The sequence below is a fragment of the Maniola hyperantus genome, chromosome Z (assembly GCF_902806685.2).
Source record: "Maniola hyperantus chromosome Z, iAphHyp1.2, whole genome shotgun sequence".
In the NCBI taxonomy this organism is placed as follows: Eukaryota; Metazoa; Arthropoda; class Insecta; order Lepidoptera; family Nymphalidae; genus Maniola; species Maniola hyperantus.
The window spans coordinates 10,170,644-10,185,910 of NC_048564.1; the positions used below are offsets into that span (position 1 = coordinate 10,170,644).

Here is a 15,267-nt window from a genome sequence, read left to right on the forward strand (position 1 = left end):
TCCTTACGCGCCATTTTAACTTTTTGTGTCAAATTTCATGTCAAAAGTACGATTTTAGTCCTTATTGTAAAGGTGAGCCCACGGTGAGCTGCGCTATTGACTTGACAGTTGGCGTGTGAGGAGTCATTTTGTACGGACTACATCAACATTTTGCTAAAATAAGGTTAGGGATTGCGAGAAATAAAAATATGAATCGCATTACAAAAATTTTATTGAAAGCAAAAAATACTTGTGGTAAATTTCACAATTATATTGCAGGTAGGTATTAAGAAAAGAAAATCTAGTAGGTATGTCTAATTTTTAGTCAATTAACATAATTATAGCTTAGTCTAAAAAAGGATATAAGAGAATGTTAATATTTATTTATCTATGAATCACTGAAATGACCATAAAAGTACACTGGAAATGGTGTATCATACAAAATGATATAGTCCGTACAAAATGATTTCTCACGCGCCATTTTCACTATATGGGTCAACTGTCATGTCAAAAGTACAGTTTACCTTTAAAATAAGGACAAAAATCCTATTTTTGACATGACAAATTAACACAAAGTTAAAATGGCGCGTGTGAAGTCATTTTGTACGCATAATACTTTCTTTCTGTGGGGATTCGAAGCGCCCCACCGAGCGTACCGGGAATTAAAATTGACAGTGTCAAATGGTCTTGCAGCCGTACTCAAAGTCGCTTAATCGTTACTTAAGGCATTCCTTGTCCATACTAAATAATGCCTTAAGTAACGATTAAGCGACTCTGAGTACGGCTGTTAGTGTTGAAACTATGTTGGTAGATATCTCATCAGTAAATTTAGTTCCGAATACGCTCACATGACGCTCATTGCAGCTATTCAGCGCCAAAATGGCGAAAATCAAAGTTCTTCAAAAACAGGTTGTCAATCGCCAAATCCAGGGTACTTGTATAGTAGCAGGGTCAGTGCTATGAATGTAATCGTTAAGTACAACGAGTTTCTGTCATCTCGCACACAGTGCTAGTTATATACCGTATGTAGACCGCATCGCAGCAATGCAACTAATACATTTTTGAGTAATCAGATTAAATTACCTAACTATAGAACAGGGAATTATAATGAAACAGTTAATTATTATTGCATGCGGATTGTTGATATTGAATAAATAAGTCACGTCTAAATGCGCGCGAGCCCTTACAGTTTACTTTCAGGTAACAAGAACTCTTTCATACTGCGCGTGAAACAAAAGATTGACAGACGAACCCATTGCGCGGCATCATAAATACTCTCGCCATTGCGATTCACACATACCACCATGTCATTACGCCAACTGTGTACTACGATCAACTGTGTATTTATGCGTGTATAGTACGTGCATTAGATATACACGCATAAGTACAGAAAGCAGAGCTTTAAAACGAAGTTTTCAAAACTAAATATTTTATTTTATTTTTTACCAATTGTTTTCAATAACTACAGGTATCTTTTCCGTTTTAAACGCAGATATCTGAAACTCAAAAACTAGAGCTGATCAAAAATTTATGTTTCTATATTTGAACTTAGATTACCATATGAACAAGTACGCGGCCGAAAGTGATGTTAATCGACCTTTAGGAAGAGACAGTTGGCTAATTTCGGCTTCGTACAGCGTTATCTCTGTCGCACGAAATATTCATAAACCGGTATCTATTAGGAGCTGTTAAAACAACTATGATTTTTTTTAATGATTATTTTTATTCATTGTATAAAATGAATAAAAATAATCATCAAATATTCATCACTTTGTAGTCAGCAACATCAAAAAAAATCTCGGCCACAGTCAATAATTAAAATTTTGTAAACTAGTGTTATTTTAACCACTCTCGTGCATAAAATTGTAGTATGGAAATTTCTAGAGCCTGAGACAGCCTAACCTCTTAAGCTCCCATACTCTCCTGGTACTTTATATAAGCTACTTGCACTTAATTTACAATAAACTACAATCTGTTATTTGCACTTAATTTCGGATATCTTTAGTCAATTAACATGTAGAAGCCGTCGACACTGCTATCGAGAAATTCCGTTAACATTACAACGTCAAAATCAATCGTGTCGCGTTCAGAGTCACGTGATTCTTTTTAAAATTATATCAATTTTAAATTGGTTATAATAAATTTTAAAAAAAATTAAGAGTTTATGATAAAGTTTTAAAATATGTACATAAAAATTGATATTTTTTTTCAAATACCGAATTCCCATCGCGGTTAAGTTAGACAACTAGGTTACTCAACCGCATTTTGTGATGTCAAAGAAGTAAGATACAATCATTATTAGGCTTAGCCCAAAGTTTGATAGCTACAGGCTGTCGCATTCACCTGATTTGTTGACTCAACTGGCTAGAATGCACAATTGCAGTAAGAATGCCATTTAAACAACAACAACAAACTACATCAAATTCGATTATCGCATTGTGATTATTACAACTTCAGTCTTACGTGCAAGATTTGTCTTGACATTATAACCATCAGAACGGATCACTTTGCCTTGCCTTGCCTTGTGATTACCGCCGCCCATGAACATTTGCAGCACCAGAGGAACTGCCGATGCGTTGCCTTTCAGGGATTTGTTGGTCCTTGAATAACCCCATGTACATACCTACAGTAACAAAAGGTTTTCCTTCCTTCTCTAGAGCACCAAACTTAACAATAATTCTTCGATTGTAAAAAACATATTGATTTATAATAATATAAGGCAATGCAATCCTCTTTTAACCTTGTAATTCTATAGAATCTCTATAGTTACTCATTGACGACAAATGTAGAGCCGTTTTCACACCAAAAGCAAAATGATCGTTTGGTTTGAACAAGTCCGTGCGTACTTTATCTCGGCAGCACAATGTCCGAGACATGTCCATGTCAATCGAGCATTTGGCTCGCAAGGCGGCTGCGCGAACATATGTGCTTGGTATGGCAACCCACGAAGTAAGTGGAGGTTTCACTTCCGATACCTACTTATCGCTATTCCACTTCGATTAACAAATTAGAGCGAGATCGGACCCCATGCTGTCCACTACTCGCTCTCGCTTTGTAGTCAAAGTGGGATAGCTATAAGTATGTATTTGCTTCAAACTAGGTATTAGATGTGTACAATCCAGATCGATATAGATTCATGGGAACCCACATTTACCGCCATTACAAGTCGCAAGTTCAGAAACAAAAAACCCTATAACCATCCCGAAAAATATCGCGGTACCACCTATACACATACATTAGAACTATGCCATCTACTATTAAATATGTATACCCCATTCCGCATCATATCAAGAACGATTTAACCACTGGACATGTTATACTCCGAAAATCCTATGAAACGATGTTCAACTATTACTGGACCTAGCAGAGATAACTGCCTCCCGACCTACTACAGTGAAATAATCATTGGTCATATTGCATTATTTCTATGGAAGTAAAGTATTTATTAATAAGTGAAAACCATGTTCAAGAATTGAAATAAGTACTTCAAATGGGCCTGAAAAATAAGAACCAATGGCCTTTATTTTATTTAAATTACTCAAATTTTATTTAGAATAAATATTTTTGTAAAAATAAAAATATTAAGTATTAAATTAGATCATATCCTATCCTATAATCATGTAAAAATATGTATACTATTATACTGTAGCAGTACTTACCTTGTTTTTCTCACAACTGGATTATTTCTTTAACTAAATAGTTAATAATCGTTGTAGCTAGGCACTGAGGACAAACCTCTGTGGTTTTTTCGGTGTTTTTAGACTAAGCTTTTTGAATTGTATTTTGATTTGATAATAAATAAAAAATAAGTAATAAAATAAAAATAAAGTAGATAGAGGCAATTTTGAATAGTCTAATTGTATGGAAATATCGAAGTTGTAGAGCTTAATGGACTAAGAGCCAGCGCGTGCCAAACTTTCATTTTATAAAAGCTGAAAACTTCTCTGCGTATTGCCATGTCATCAAATATGCCTATTGCCATGCAACAAGCACATTTGATGAATGATTGAATGAGTTATTTTGAAATAAGCATAATTTTATGTTAGGGCCGATCGTCTAAAGGGACATCTGGTCTGGTACTAGATTCAGATGTGGTAGGGGCTACTAAAGGGACATCTGGTCTGGTTCTAGATTTAGATGTGGTAGGGGCTACTGAAGGGACATCTGGTCTGGTTCTAGATATAGTTGAAGCAGTTGGTTTTGGTGGTTGGAAATCATTTTTGCCGTATTTTTTCAAATTAAGTTCTCGTAACTTGTCAAGGCGTGCCTTCTCTCTCGCAATGCGCTTCTCTCTCAGCTTATTAAGGCGATCTAACATATCGTCATCCGTAAAATGGTGCGGATATCTCTGTGCTCTTAGCGATGGCCTTCTCCAAACTTTGCAGCGTCGCTTGCAAGTCTCCCTGCCTCTCCGCGAGGTCCGCTCGGCACTCCCAATAGATCGCAGATTTAGGCGCGGAAGAGAAATGCTCATGCAACGCGCGGAGCCAACACGCGCTATGTTCGCAGTTGAAACCCTCCCGCAACAACTTCAATTCATTCAAAGCTCCGAGAAACAATTCGTGGTTCAACGCCTCACGAGAAATCAGTGAAGTATAACTGTCATTGTAATCGCTAGTGTCCGTGACACAGCTTGCTTAACGCCAGCTGTGCGCAGGGAATCGGGGGCTTCCTTCATTTTCCAGATTACCATTTCTATTGTTATTTTCCGAAAATGACTCCTTTTCACTTTTATGTCCTGATGCTACATTCTCTTTATTTTCATCAGCGTCGTCGAACTTCCACGCTTCCTCTTGTGGTTTTATATTACAATTACATATATGATTCAGTCCAAGCCACTGCAAGTGGTAATATGAATCTAAAGATTTTCCCCTTTTCTTTAAGCAACTCTGCAATCTCCGTATCTCTTTTTTCCGGTTTTGGAGGGCTTTTTGGAGAGCTTTGCCGTGGAGGTATTTGAAATTTGACTCTCTTACTTTCTTACTGGAGTTATTTTGAAATAAGCATAATTTTATGTTAGGGCCGACCATCGACTCGATGCGTACTATACCTACTATGATAAATCTATGGTGAAAACTAATTGATAGTAATGGAAGTAATAAAGTAAAATACAATAAAATTAGTAAAACTATCTGATTGCACCACCAAAAACTTGAGTGGGATTTCGTTGAATAGATTTTTAAAAATCATTACCTTATAAACCTTATAAATTAAGAAATTAAAAGTTTTTCGACAATATTTACGGTTTACGACAAAATCAAAAAAGACAAAGCCTGGAAAAGTATTGTGATATGTATCAATAACTTTAAATTTTTTATGGATGAGCATAATAGCAATATAAATAAACATATATTATAAAATAATAAATAAACCCGTCCGCACGCAGAAGCCGTGCTCAGTGCTAAAGAGTACTTAAGTGTCGATGTTCAAAATGTACTCTATGCAACATGCTGGTTGATGTGCAAATAATTTAAGAACTCATTTTTATTACGCGTAGCATCGTACCGGAACGCTAACGCGTCGCTTGGCGGCTGGGCTTTGCACGTAGGATGGTAATTAGCCACAGCTAAAGCCTCCCACCAGACTAGCAATCCCAGTTTAAAATTTAAAATGCCCGAACTACCCCTGCCATAAATCGAATCAGAGACCTGCCTTTCCATACCAGAGCGCTCACCACTGCGGCGAGGTTGGTGCCTGTGTTTAAATCGTTCTTGCGTTTCGTGCATTTCAAGTAAGGAGTTGGCGAACAAAACGGTGATTGCACCCAAAAAAAAAAAATATACAAGAGCAAAAACTGAATAAGAGCTGTTGAAACTTTACTGCAGAAAAAAATGCTAAAGAGTCCAAAGCACGTGATTTCGATCAAAACGGTGATCGTACCGTTTTGATCTAAATCACAAGATTTCACTCAACGTTAGCATCATTTTAGGGAAACTTGCTTGTTTGTTATTGAAATCATGAACTTTGAACTCAATTTTAGTAGGTACAGTTTTAGGCCGTATTGCTTGGAAATGAGTTCAGATTACAAAATATTCAGTGGGCAAAAAAAGACTAAAGAAAGAGTATTTTAGAAATATAATTACACTGTTTTGTTCGCTATCCCCTCAATTATATTTTTATACATACATATATACAAGCTTACGCACACATGTCCCCGCGCGCATTATGGAGTGAAACCGTCTAAAGAATTAATTTACCTACTCTATTAATTTTTTCCTATTTACGAAATTTAGCAGCGTTGTCCGCATTGTCTTTCAAGATTTTTGATTTCAGATGGTCCTTGTATTTCAGAATGCCGCCCTGCCATTTAGTGACGGTGCCGTTTTCACAGATCCATATTTCTTGAGCCACCTGTAAACAAATGAACATATTTCTTGAGCCATAAACAAATCCATACTAATACATTATAAATGCAAAAGTGTATTTGTCTGTCTGCTTGCTTTTGGCAGCTTTAACCGATTTTGACAAAAGTTTGGGGGCCAGGAACTTTGCTTGGCAAAACCATGCTTTACTTGATATATTTTTTGTATTTTTATCAAATGAAGATTAGGTATGTTTGTGACCTGCTATTAAATAAGTACCTATCTAACTATTGCATAGTCGAACGAAGTCGTTCTACCCAGGGCGACTAGTGAAAACTGAAAACGCGGAAGGCGAAAAGTGGCTGAATGAGAAAGGAACAGGGCCGTCTTTGGTGGCGCGCCCTCTAAATGAAGGACGGACTGACCTGGTTGATGAGGCGGAAGTCGTGGCTTACGAGCACCATGCCGCCGTCGAAGTCGTTGATAGCGTCGCCCAGCGCGTCGATGGTCTCCATGTCGAGATGGTTGGTGGGCTCGTCCATCAGCAGCAGATGCGGCGTCTGCCACGCGAGCCACGCGAACACCACACGGCAGCGCTGTCCGTCCGACAGCTGTCGCATCGGACACACCTACACCGAGGAATATTGTTACCAGAGAATCCATACTAATATTATAAAGTAGCTGATGCCTGTGATTCCCCGATCCCGAAGATGAACATAAACTACTTCTTATCCTGGAAAAACAAAGAGTTTCCACAGGATTCTTAAAGGACCATCTGTTTAACCGGTTTTTATGAAATTTAGTACAGTTAGCTTAGATCCCGAGGATGGACATAGGTTACTTTTATCCCGGAAAATCAGTTCCCACGGAATCCTTAAAGGTGCACCTTTAAGGATTCCGTTTTTTCGTTCAACCGATTTTTATGTGGTATAGAGATTGCTTGCATTCTGGAGACAGACTAAGGCTGCCAGAAAATCAAGGATTTCCCACGAGACCTTTTTAAAACCTAAGTCCACGCCGAAGAATTCGCGGGCATCATCTAGTACTTAATAATATTCACTTACTCCTTCCACCAATTTAGCGCCGCCCACAGCTGTCTCCCTTAACATAGTATAATATATAGTACCTTTTAGATACAGAAGTACTCCATAAAGATGTTCAAATACAATAGAGTGACTACAATAGAGAGTACAATGCAATAAAATGGGGTACTTCTTGGGCATATAATCAAGCGGCGCCAGGTTCAGCGCTCACGCAAGTGATATGGTACTGACCTGCTGGCGGCCGGTGAGCCCGTAGCGGCCGATGATCTTGCGCATCTCCTCGCGCTCGCGCACTTCTGGAAACTCTTTGAGCATGTAATCCAGCGGCGACAGGTCCAGGTCCAGCAGCTCGTGCAGGTGTTGGTGGTAGCGTCCGATCCGCAGGTGAGAATTCTTGCGGATCATGCCCGTCGACGGCACCAGCTGCAAAGTATATCATGACAGAATACGACACACAGACACGTTTGTGTTCACACCAACTACATTACTAATATGATAAATCCATACTAATATAATAAATGTGCGCAAGTGTGTTTTTAATTATAGTTAGTTAACTCAACAATCTACTAATTTTTCACGGCCCGTTTATTCCATTTTGACGAAATTTGGTTAGTGGTTTTGGGCTATTTGTTCCAGAAAATCAAAGTTTCCACAGGATTTTCATAACCTCCTTTAAACCTAATAATATGATGGCATCATCCATTTAGTACAGCGGTAGCTTGCATCCCAGGGACAGTATTTTATCATAGGAAATTAAAGCATTCCCATTAATTAACCTGCTCTCAAAAATCATTAAAAAAATTGAAATTTTATTTATGTCACGTAGAATAGCTAATGTCTGTTATGCTATAGCATCTGTGATTCTAACAACACCAGTTCAAAAACTTTTTTACCAGTTCCTATGAAAAGAGCCGGCGAGAAACTTAAGAGTCACAACAAAGCAAGAACGGCAGATACTCTTTTGAAATCATAAAAAGTTACAAAATCATCAAATTTTTCTATACTGTCCTTATGGGCAATTGAAAGCTCAGCCGTTTGATACCGCGCTGTAGTCATAAGTAACTTACATCTCCATAAAGCAGTTTGAGAAGTGTAGACTTGCCAGCACCATTTGGTCCCACGAGGGCGAGCCGAGTGTCTAGATCAATACCAAACTCTAAATTCTTGTAAATCCAAGGTCCATCGTCAGTATACCTAAATGATACGTTCTGAAACAAATCATAGATTTTGTTAATGCAGGAATTTCTTCGACAACTACTTCAGTAAGAATGATGTGTTCTAATAAATCCATCTAATTTACACGCAGAAGTGCATTCAAATTCACTATCACTATATACAAGAAGTGAGGTGAAAATTTAAATACTTAGCGATAGAAGAATCTAGTCTGAGGAGGCATATCGTCAATTTTAAATAAAATAAGAACTGCATTACAAAAAATTTTCAAAAATCTCTACTTTTGTTTCTTTGCAACATTATTTTTTTACAGTACACTCCATCGAATATTATAATAAAATCAGACAAATCCTCTCATAACGCTCCCTGTGGAAAATAAACAGGACGAAATTTAGAGTTGTCAATTTAGTTATAGTCAAGAGATTATGTACCACTATACCTACTCGAAACTAGTCAGGCTAACGTCGACTAAACACGTGAGTAAAGCCAGTGCGTGATATATGTGTAATGGAAATCCCTCATGATAGTTTAAACGCTAAAATTATGTACCACATTGAAAGTATGAATTAGCCACAATATAACGACAACAAATAAAGAGTGTACTGTGTGTGTAAATAAACTGCTGTAACTAAAGCTTAAGAGAGTGAATAGTTCTAACCTGCACCATAATGACGGGCGGCGGGACTTTCCCGCAAGAGGGGAAGTAGAAGTTGAGTATCTTGTCGTCGGTGACTTTCTCCGTGAGCCCCTGCGCGACCATCTTGGCGAGAGTCTTCTCCTTGGACTGCGCCTGGCGAGCGAGCTTGGCCGAGCCGTGACCGAACCTCGCTATGTAGTTCTAAACAAGAAGATAAACACTAAAACATGACTACTCCTTCTAACAATACATCAAATACGGACAGTTTTTATTTAGATTTAAGTACATAAATTATGTAATATTTTAATAATCTACACAATATGATCTTTCATTTGTTCAAACTCGAACCATTTATCTTAACTTCATCCGCGTGGATTTAGGGTTTCAAAAATCCCGTGGGAACTCTTTGATTTTCCGGGATAAATTGTACTATATATGATACATGTTGCTCTACGTCCTTTTAACTATCTCTATGCCAAAAATATAATATTTCTAGGAATATAATATTTCACCCGAACGAAGCCGGGTGGATCAGCTTGTTAGAAATCTACCTTCATATGCGCGATCTGATCCTGCTCCCAGTTGTACTGCTTCATCTGGTTCTCGAGCAGTTCCATACGCGTGCGCACGAACGCCTCGTAGTTGCCCGTGTAGTACTTGAGCCGCCGCTTGCTCATGTGGATGATGTTAGTACACACCCCGTTGAGGAAATCTTGGGAGTGCGATATTAACACCAGGATTCGTTTATACCTACAAAACAGAACCCATCTTTACTATCTGCAGGGTTACCGCCGTAGTTTGATAACTAGAGGTCAGAATACTAAAGAAGCATCCTCCTTCTCCCACATTCGTGCGTGAAATATTATTTTATTAACGACTAGATGATGCCCGCGACTTCGTCCGCGTGGATTTAGGTTTTTAAAAATCCCATAAAAATCTCTTTAGTTTTCCGGCATAAAAGGGAGTCTATTTCCTTCCCCAGTGTTCCAAATTTCGTCAAAATAGGTTGAAAGTATGGGCCGTGAAAAGCTAGCAGACAGACAAACAGACACACTTTTCGCATTTATAATATTAGTATGGATTTTAATCTAAACCCGAACCATGAGGACCACACTATTTTTGCTGAGCTGGTATCATTATTTTTGACATTTCTAGCCGGCATTTTGGTCTCTGGGACTATACATAGACTATAGCAGACAAAGAGACACACGATTGCATTTATAATATTAGTATGGACGATAATGTGGCTAATTCCATTGTACACAATCTCTAAACTAAACTAAAACGACACGTCTAAATCTATTGCTATCCCTTTCATAATGTTGCTAGCGGAAAAGGATAGCACTAAATTTAGACCTGTTAATTTAGTTTAGTTTAGAGATTGTGTACAAGAGAATCGGCCCCAATATATGTACAGTTTAGAGACATGTTTTAAAATGACACTAACTGTTTGAGTTCCTCCTCGAGCCACACGCAGGCATCAAGATCCAAGTGGTTGGTCGGCTCGTCCAGCAGTAGCAGGTGCGGCTTCACGTACAACGCGCGCGCCAGTGCGATACGCATACGCCAACCTGTTATCCACAAGTATTATACAATTATAACATCATCATCGTCAACCGATAGACGCTCATTGTTGGAAATAGATCTAAAATTTTTAGATTTCAGATTTGATAATATCAAACGAAAATACAACCCGTTGATTGTCCACAAAATCAATTTTGCAAATCAGATTTCTTCTATGATAACTTATCTAGGTATACATTGACCAAGCTTTAAATTCTGATGTTGTTACCTCCAGAGAAATCCTTAGTAGCTTTTTGTTGCATCTCCTTGGTGAAGCCCAAACCGTGCAGGATGTGGGCCGCGCGGGCTTCAGCCGTGTCGGCGCTTAGATCGTCCAGCCGGTCGTACACGTCCAACAACTGTTCTTGCGCATCTGGCGAACAAATGTACAACCATTACGAAAAAACTTAATCAACTTCAATGTGCTATTAAATAGGCATACAGGGGAACCGATAAAACGTAACGAACTCGGTGATTTGTGGGGGAGGTGTAATACTATCAAATTAACTATAAATTACAAAAAAATTATGGTCCGTTTTGGATTTATTGATGTTTTCGGAAATAACGCGGAAAAATCACTAAGGTTCCCTGCAGATTATCTTAAAAACATATATAGTCCGTACAAAATAAGAACTCACTCGCCATTTTAACTCTATGTGTCATACCAAAAGTACCGTATACCTTTAAATAAGAATAATTAATTTTACTTGGCGGCAACCAGTGTACGGGAACTCAAATCACAATCGATCGACAACGATCGTCGTGCTACAGGGTCTGCAAGAGCCCAATGAAAAAACTTACCATCATCATCACAATGAGCTAGTTCTTCAGCTAACTTCTCCAATTTGATTCTCTCTTCATCTACCTCCATGACGCACTCCAGCGCTGTTTTATCGGACGCGGGCATTTCACGGGTTAAGTGAAAAATGTCGATATGCTCTGGAATAGGCACTTCGCGACGCCCCAGCGCTGCTAATAACGACGACTTGCCTGTTTGGATTGAATACACATCATTGTTATCATCCAGGCTCCAAAACACTTAGACAAAACTTTACGTTTGGTGCATATTTTATACAAAATAAAAAGGCATATTTTATAATAGTCAAATATGCATTACGTAGACAATCGCCATGCAAAACATAGATATTTAATAATAGATGGACAATCGCCACGCCACTACATAATATTTTAAATGCGAAAGTGAGTTTGTTTGTTGGTTTGTCCTTCAATCACGCCGCAACTGAGTAACAGATCTACGTGATTTTTATATGGATATAGTTACATAGGTAACCTGGAGAGTTACATAGGTATATTAAATGCCAGGAAATGAAAGTGATTTTCAAAAATCTAAATCCACACAGTCACAGGCATCATCTAGGGATGCTAGCTTGTTCAATTAGGTTTTTTAAAGATCATGTTGGAATTTGGCAAAATCTTTTTTTAATAGATAGAAAGTATGCTAAGCACACGAAATAAGAAAAAAAGCCTAAAGCAATCTCCTAGATCATAAGTAAACATTAATATAGTTTTAATAGAAAAATATTGGTACATAAATAATCTAAACATGGAGCTGTACTTATAGAGCCATTTCAATATATGTTTTGACTTTAGAATTTGTAAGCAAAGTAAGGAATAGACAAATACATAATTAACATAAACTATCCATACTAATATTATAAATGCGAAAGTGTGTGTCTGTCTGTCTGTCTGTCTTTCACGGCCCAACCGTTCAACCGATTTTGACGAAATTTAGTACAGAGATAGCTTGCATCCCGGGGAAGGACATAGGCTACTTTTTATCGCGGAAAATCAAAGAGTTCCCATGGGATTTTTAAAAACCTAAATCCACGCAGACGAAGTCGCGGGTATCATCTAGTTGGTGATATTATTTTAGATTTGCGATAAAATACTTAAAAGTTAGAGAAAGATTCTTGAGAATATTTAAGTTTGTTTTTTAAATTTTCACAGCAGTAATTTTGATATTTTTATTATTTGTTGTTATATCAGCAATAGAAATACACATTCTGTGAAAATTTCAACTCCCTTCCTATTACAGTTCATTATATACAGCCTGATGACAGACAGACGGACGGACAGCGGAGGCTAGGCATCCATTCAGCTATCAAACTCTAAAAAGAACTTTGGTTAACAGTGTAAAATAAACATTGGAAAGTTGAATAAACTGCAATGCAAATAGAGTAAAAGTCACAATAAGTACAATACAATGCAGCACAATTATAAGTAAAAGTATGGTATAGGTAAACAAAATAAGGTCAGTTCTGAAACAAATTTCACTGTGGTTTTTAGATGATACTATTGATGAAATAATTTGAAAGTGAACAGAAAGTTTACCAATTACATAATATTATAGATTTATAAGACTACTTAACATCACTTATTGACTTTATTTACCAAATGGATTCTTCATCATTTGACTCACTTGATACCTATTTCTTTCATACCTATTAGCTAATTACTCATCATACAATCCATACTAATATTATAAATGCGAAAGTATGTCTGTCTGTCTTTCTGTCTGTCTGTTAGCCTTTCACGGCTCATCTGTTCAACCGATTTTGACGAAATTTGGTACATAGATAGCTTTCATACCGGGGAAGGACATAGGCTACTTTTTATTCTGGAAAACCAAAGAGTTCCCACAGGATTTAAAAACCTAAATCCACGCGTACGAAGTCGCGGGCATTCTCTAGTAATAAATACATAGAAAACGCATGCAATATTTCTATCTACATAAATGTTGAAGAAATATATAGTTGGCAACAAGAAGACAAATTCTTGAATATTATGTCCATTCACGTAGAAAATCAGGTACTTATCAGAATTAAAGAAGATTAGTACACACCACATCCGTTGAGTCCAACAAGGCCATATCTTCGGCCGCAATTCAATTCCAATAAGGTGTCTTGAAGCAATTCACTACCATAGAAGGTGATGGAGAAATTAGCTATTTTGATATCTCTTGAGCGAGGGTGAACTGCCAGGGATCCAGTGCAAGATCTGGCCTCAGAGTTCATTTTAGCTTCTTCTTCTAACTTCAAGCACAATGCCTCTGGGAAAGAAACAGTTTTTTATCATACAATATTGTTTATTATATATTGTACTGTTAATCAGTACCCATATTATAAATGTGAAAGTGTGTTTGTTTGTTGGTTTGTCCTTCAATCACGTCGCAATGGAGCAACGTGCTGAGGTGATTTTTGCATGGGTATAGTTAAAGACCTGGAGAGTGACATAGGCTACTTTTTATCCTGGAAAATCATAGAGTTCCCAAGGGATCTTTAAAAACCTAAACCCATGTTTACGAAGTCGCTGGCATCAGCTAGTGGTAATAATATATTGGCAACTAGATGACCCACGATGGCTTGGGCAGAATTTCTAAAAATCTTTTCTATGTTTATATCTATCAGTCAAAGCCATTTATCAAAAATAGGTACCATTGTACACTTTTTGACTATCATTATTGTTGAATTTGTAAGATAATTAATAATGGTGATGATTAATTATGTAAACTTAAACCTAAAGCTAATGGAGTTCCAGAGGCACCCAATCAGCCAATTTCTCCTTTAATATATAAATTCAAAATCAGTCACATTCAGTATGTATGTAGAATTCTTAAGACTATCATAGCAAGTTACCTAATTTGGATTCTAGAATTTTGTTTAAACAACCAATTTGGCAAAAAAACAAATAATAAAGTGTAGGCTGAGCATGCAGAGTCTCAACTCAACTCCCTCGACGTCACTGCAAGTAGTCATATACGATTATAGCTAAGCTAGTAGCTAATGTACGATTATATGGGCAAGAAACAGCTGGGTCCTTCCGCGGCACGCCTTTGTGACCCGCGCGCCTTGTTAATAGCCGCTATAGTACGCTCATTTTCATTATACTTAGCCATTTCAACCGCATGTCAAAGTAGAGTGTAAATTGATAAAGTAAAAACGTCGCGTCTTGGCACTACTACTCAGTGTGTAAGCATTCCGCCTAAGAGAAGTTTCACGGTGTTTCTGTTAGTCGTTAGTGCAGTAATTCACATGATAGTTACCTTCGGTGGTGAGCTCGCGATCCTCTTTCGCCGTGCCGTTGGTTGCGCCATTGGTCTCCGCGTTAGTCACCCTCTCTACAGGCTTTTTGTTCCTATTGCTCGCCTGCTCTTTTTTCTTTTGCTGTGCCCGTTTCTTTGCATCCGACGGCATTGTGCTAATCTAACCTATGTAACGACAAAATTTCCATGAAATATTGCACGTGAACAGTTCGTGTAATTATGCGCGATTCGACAAGAAACTATAGATTTCGTGTTTTATACTCTTCTCGCTACCACTCACCTCACTTTTTCACAAAATTCTACAAAATGCATGCACTTATGTACTACTTTGGTGCTGATATATAGAGAGTTATTGTACCTATTAATTTTATGGGATGATAAGCAAGACGACTGCGTCTACACGTGCTAGCTATGCGAAGAAAAGAAAGATCAAAGATAGGTAATTCAAAAGCAAAACTCATAAAACGCAATGACATTGACATTTGGCATTGACGGCCAGTGTTTCCA

The 15,267-nt window shown here is 37.7% G+C and overlaps 1 protein-coding gene across 3 annotated transcripts; it reads right to left on the minus strand.

The window, feature by feature from the left end:
• Positions 1-193: 193 nt before the first annotated feature.
• LOC117995875 (ATP-binding cassette sub-family F member 2) lies at positions 194-15,189 on the minus strand. 3 transcript variants are annotated; one of them, XR_011238402.1, is made up of 13 exons: positions 15,119-15,189; positions 14,761-14,925; positions 13,561-13,767; positions 11,499-11,687; positions 10,927-11,070; positions 10,582-10,705; positions 9,686-9,884; positions 9,156-9,335; positions 8,392-8,532; positions 7,556-7,747; positions 6,707-6,910; positions 2,603-6,330; positions 194-2,490 (listed from the first exon to the last, which is right to left on the minus strand). XR_011238402.1 is itself a non-coding variant. In XM_034983883.2 (12 exons), exons 2-12 carry the CDS (start codon positions 14,909-14,911, stop codon positions 6,196-6,198), a joined length of 1,866 nt encoding a protein of 621 aa, XP_034839774.1. In that variant the 5' UTR covers positions 14,912-14,925; positions 15,119-15,189; the 3' UTR covers positions 194-6,195. The 3 variants fall into 3 exon arrangements, 2 of the variants coding, with proteins under 2 accessions (XP_034839774.1, XP_034839775.1); XM_034983883.2 differs by having other exon boundaries at positions 194-6,330; XM_034983884.2 differs by having other exon boundaries at positions 194-6,330; positions 15,041-15,183.
• Positions 15,190-15,267: the final 78 nt, after the last annotated feature.

Bases quoted from the DNA above. Each gene is read 5' to 3' on its own strand.
- LOC117995875 (XM_034983883.2), bottom strand. From the start codon at position 14,911: ATGCCGTCGGATGCAAAGAAACGGGCACAGCAAAAGAAAAAAGAGCAG. The intron at 9,885-10,581 runs GTTAGTGTCATT...TCTGTTTTGTAG, and splicing joins CTCGAGGAGGAACTCAAACA to GTATAAACGAATCCTGGTGT. The intron at 6,911-7,555 runs GTCAGTACCATA...TCCTCGGTGTAG, and splicing joins GGCTCACCGGCCGCCAGCAG to GTGTGTCCGATGCGACAGCT.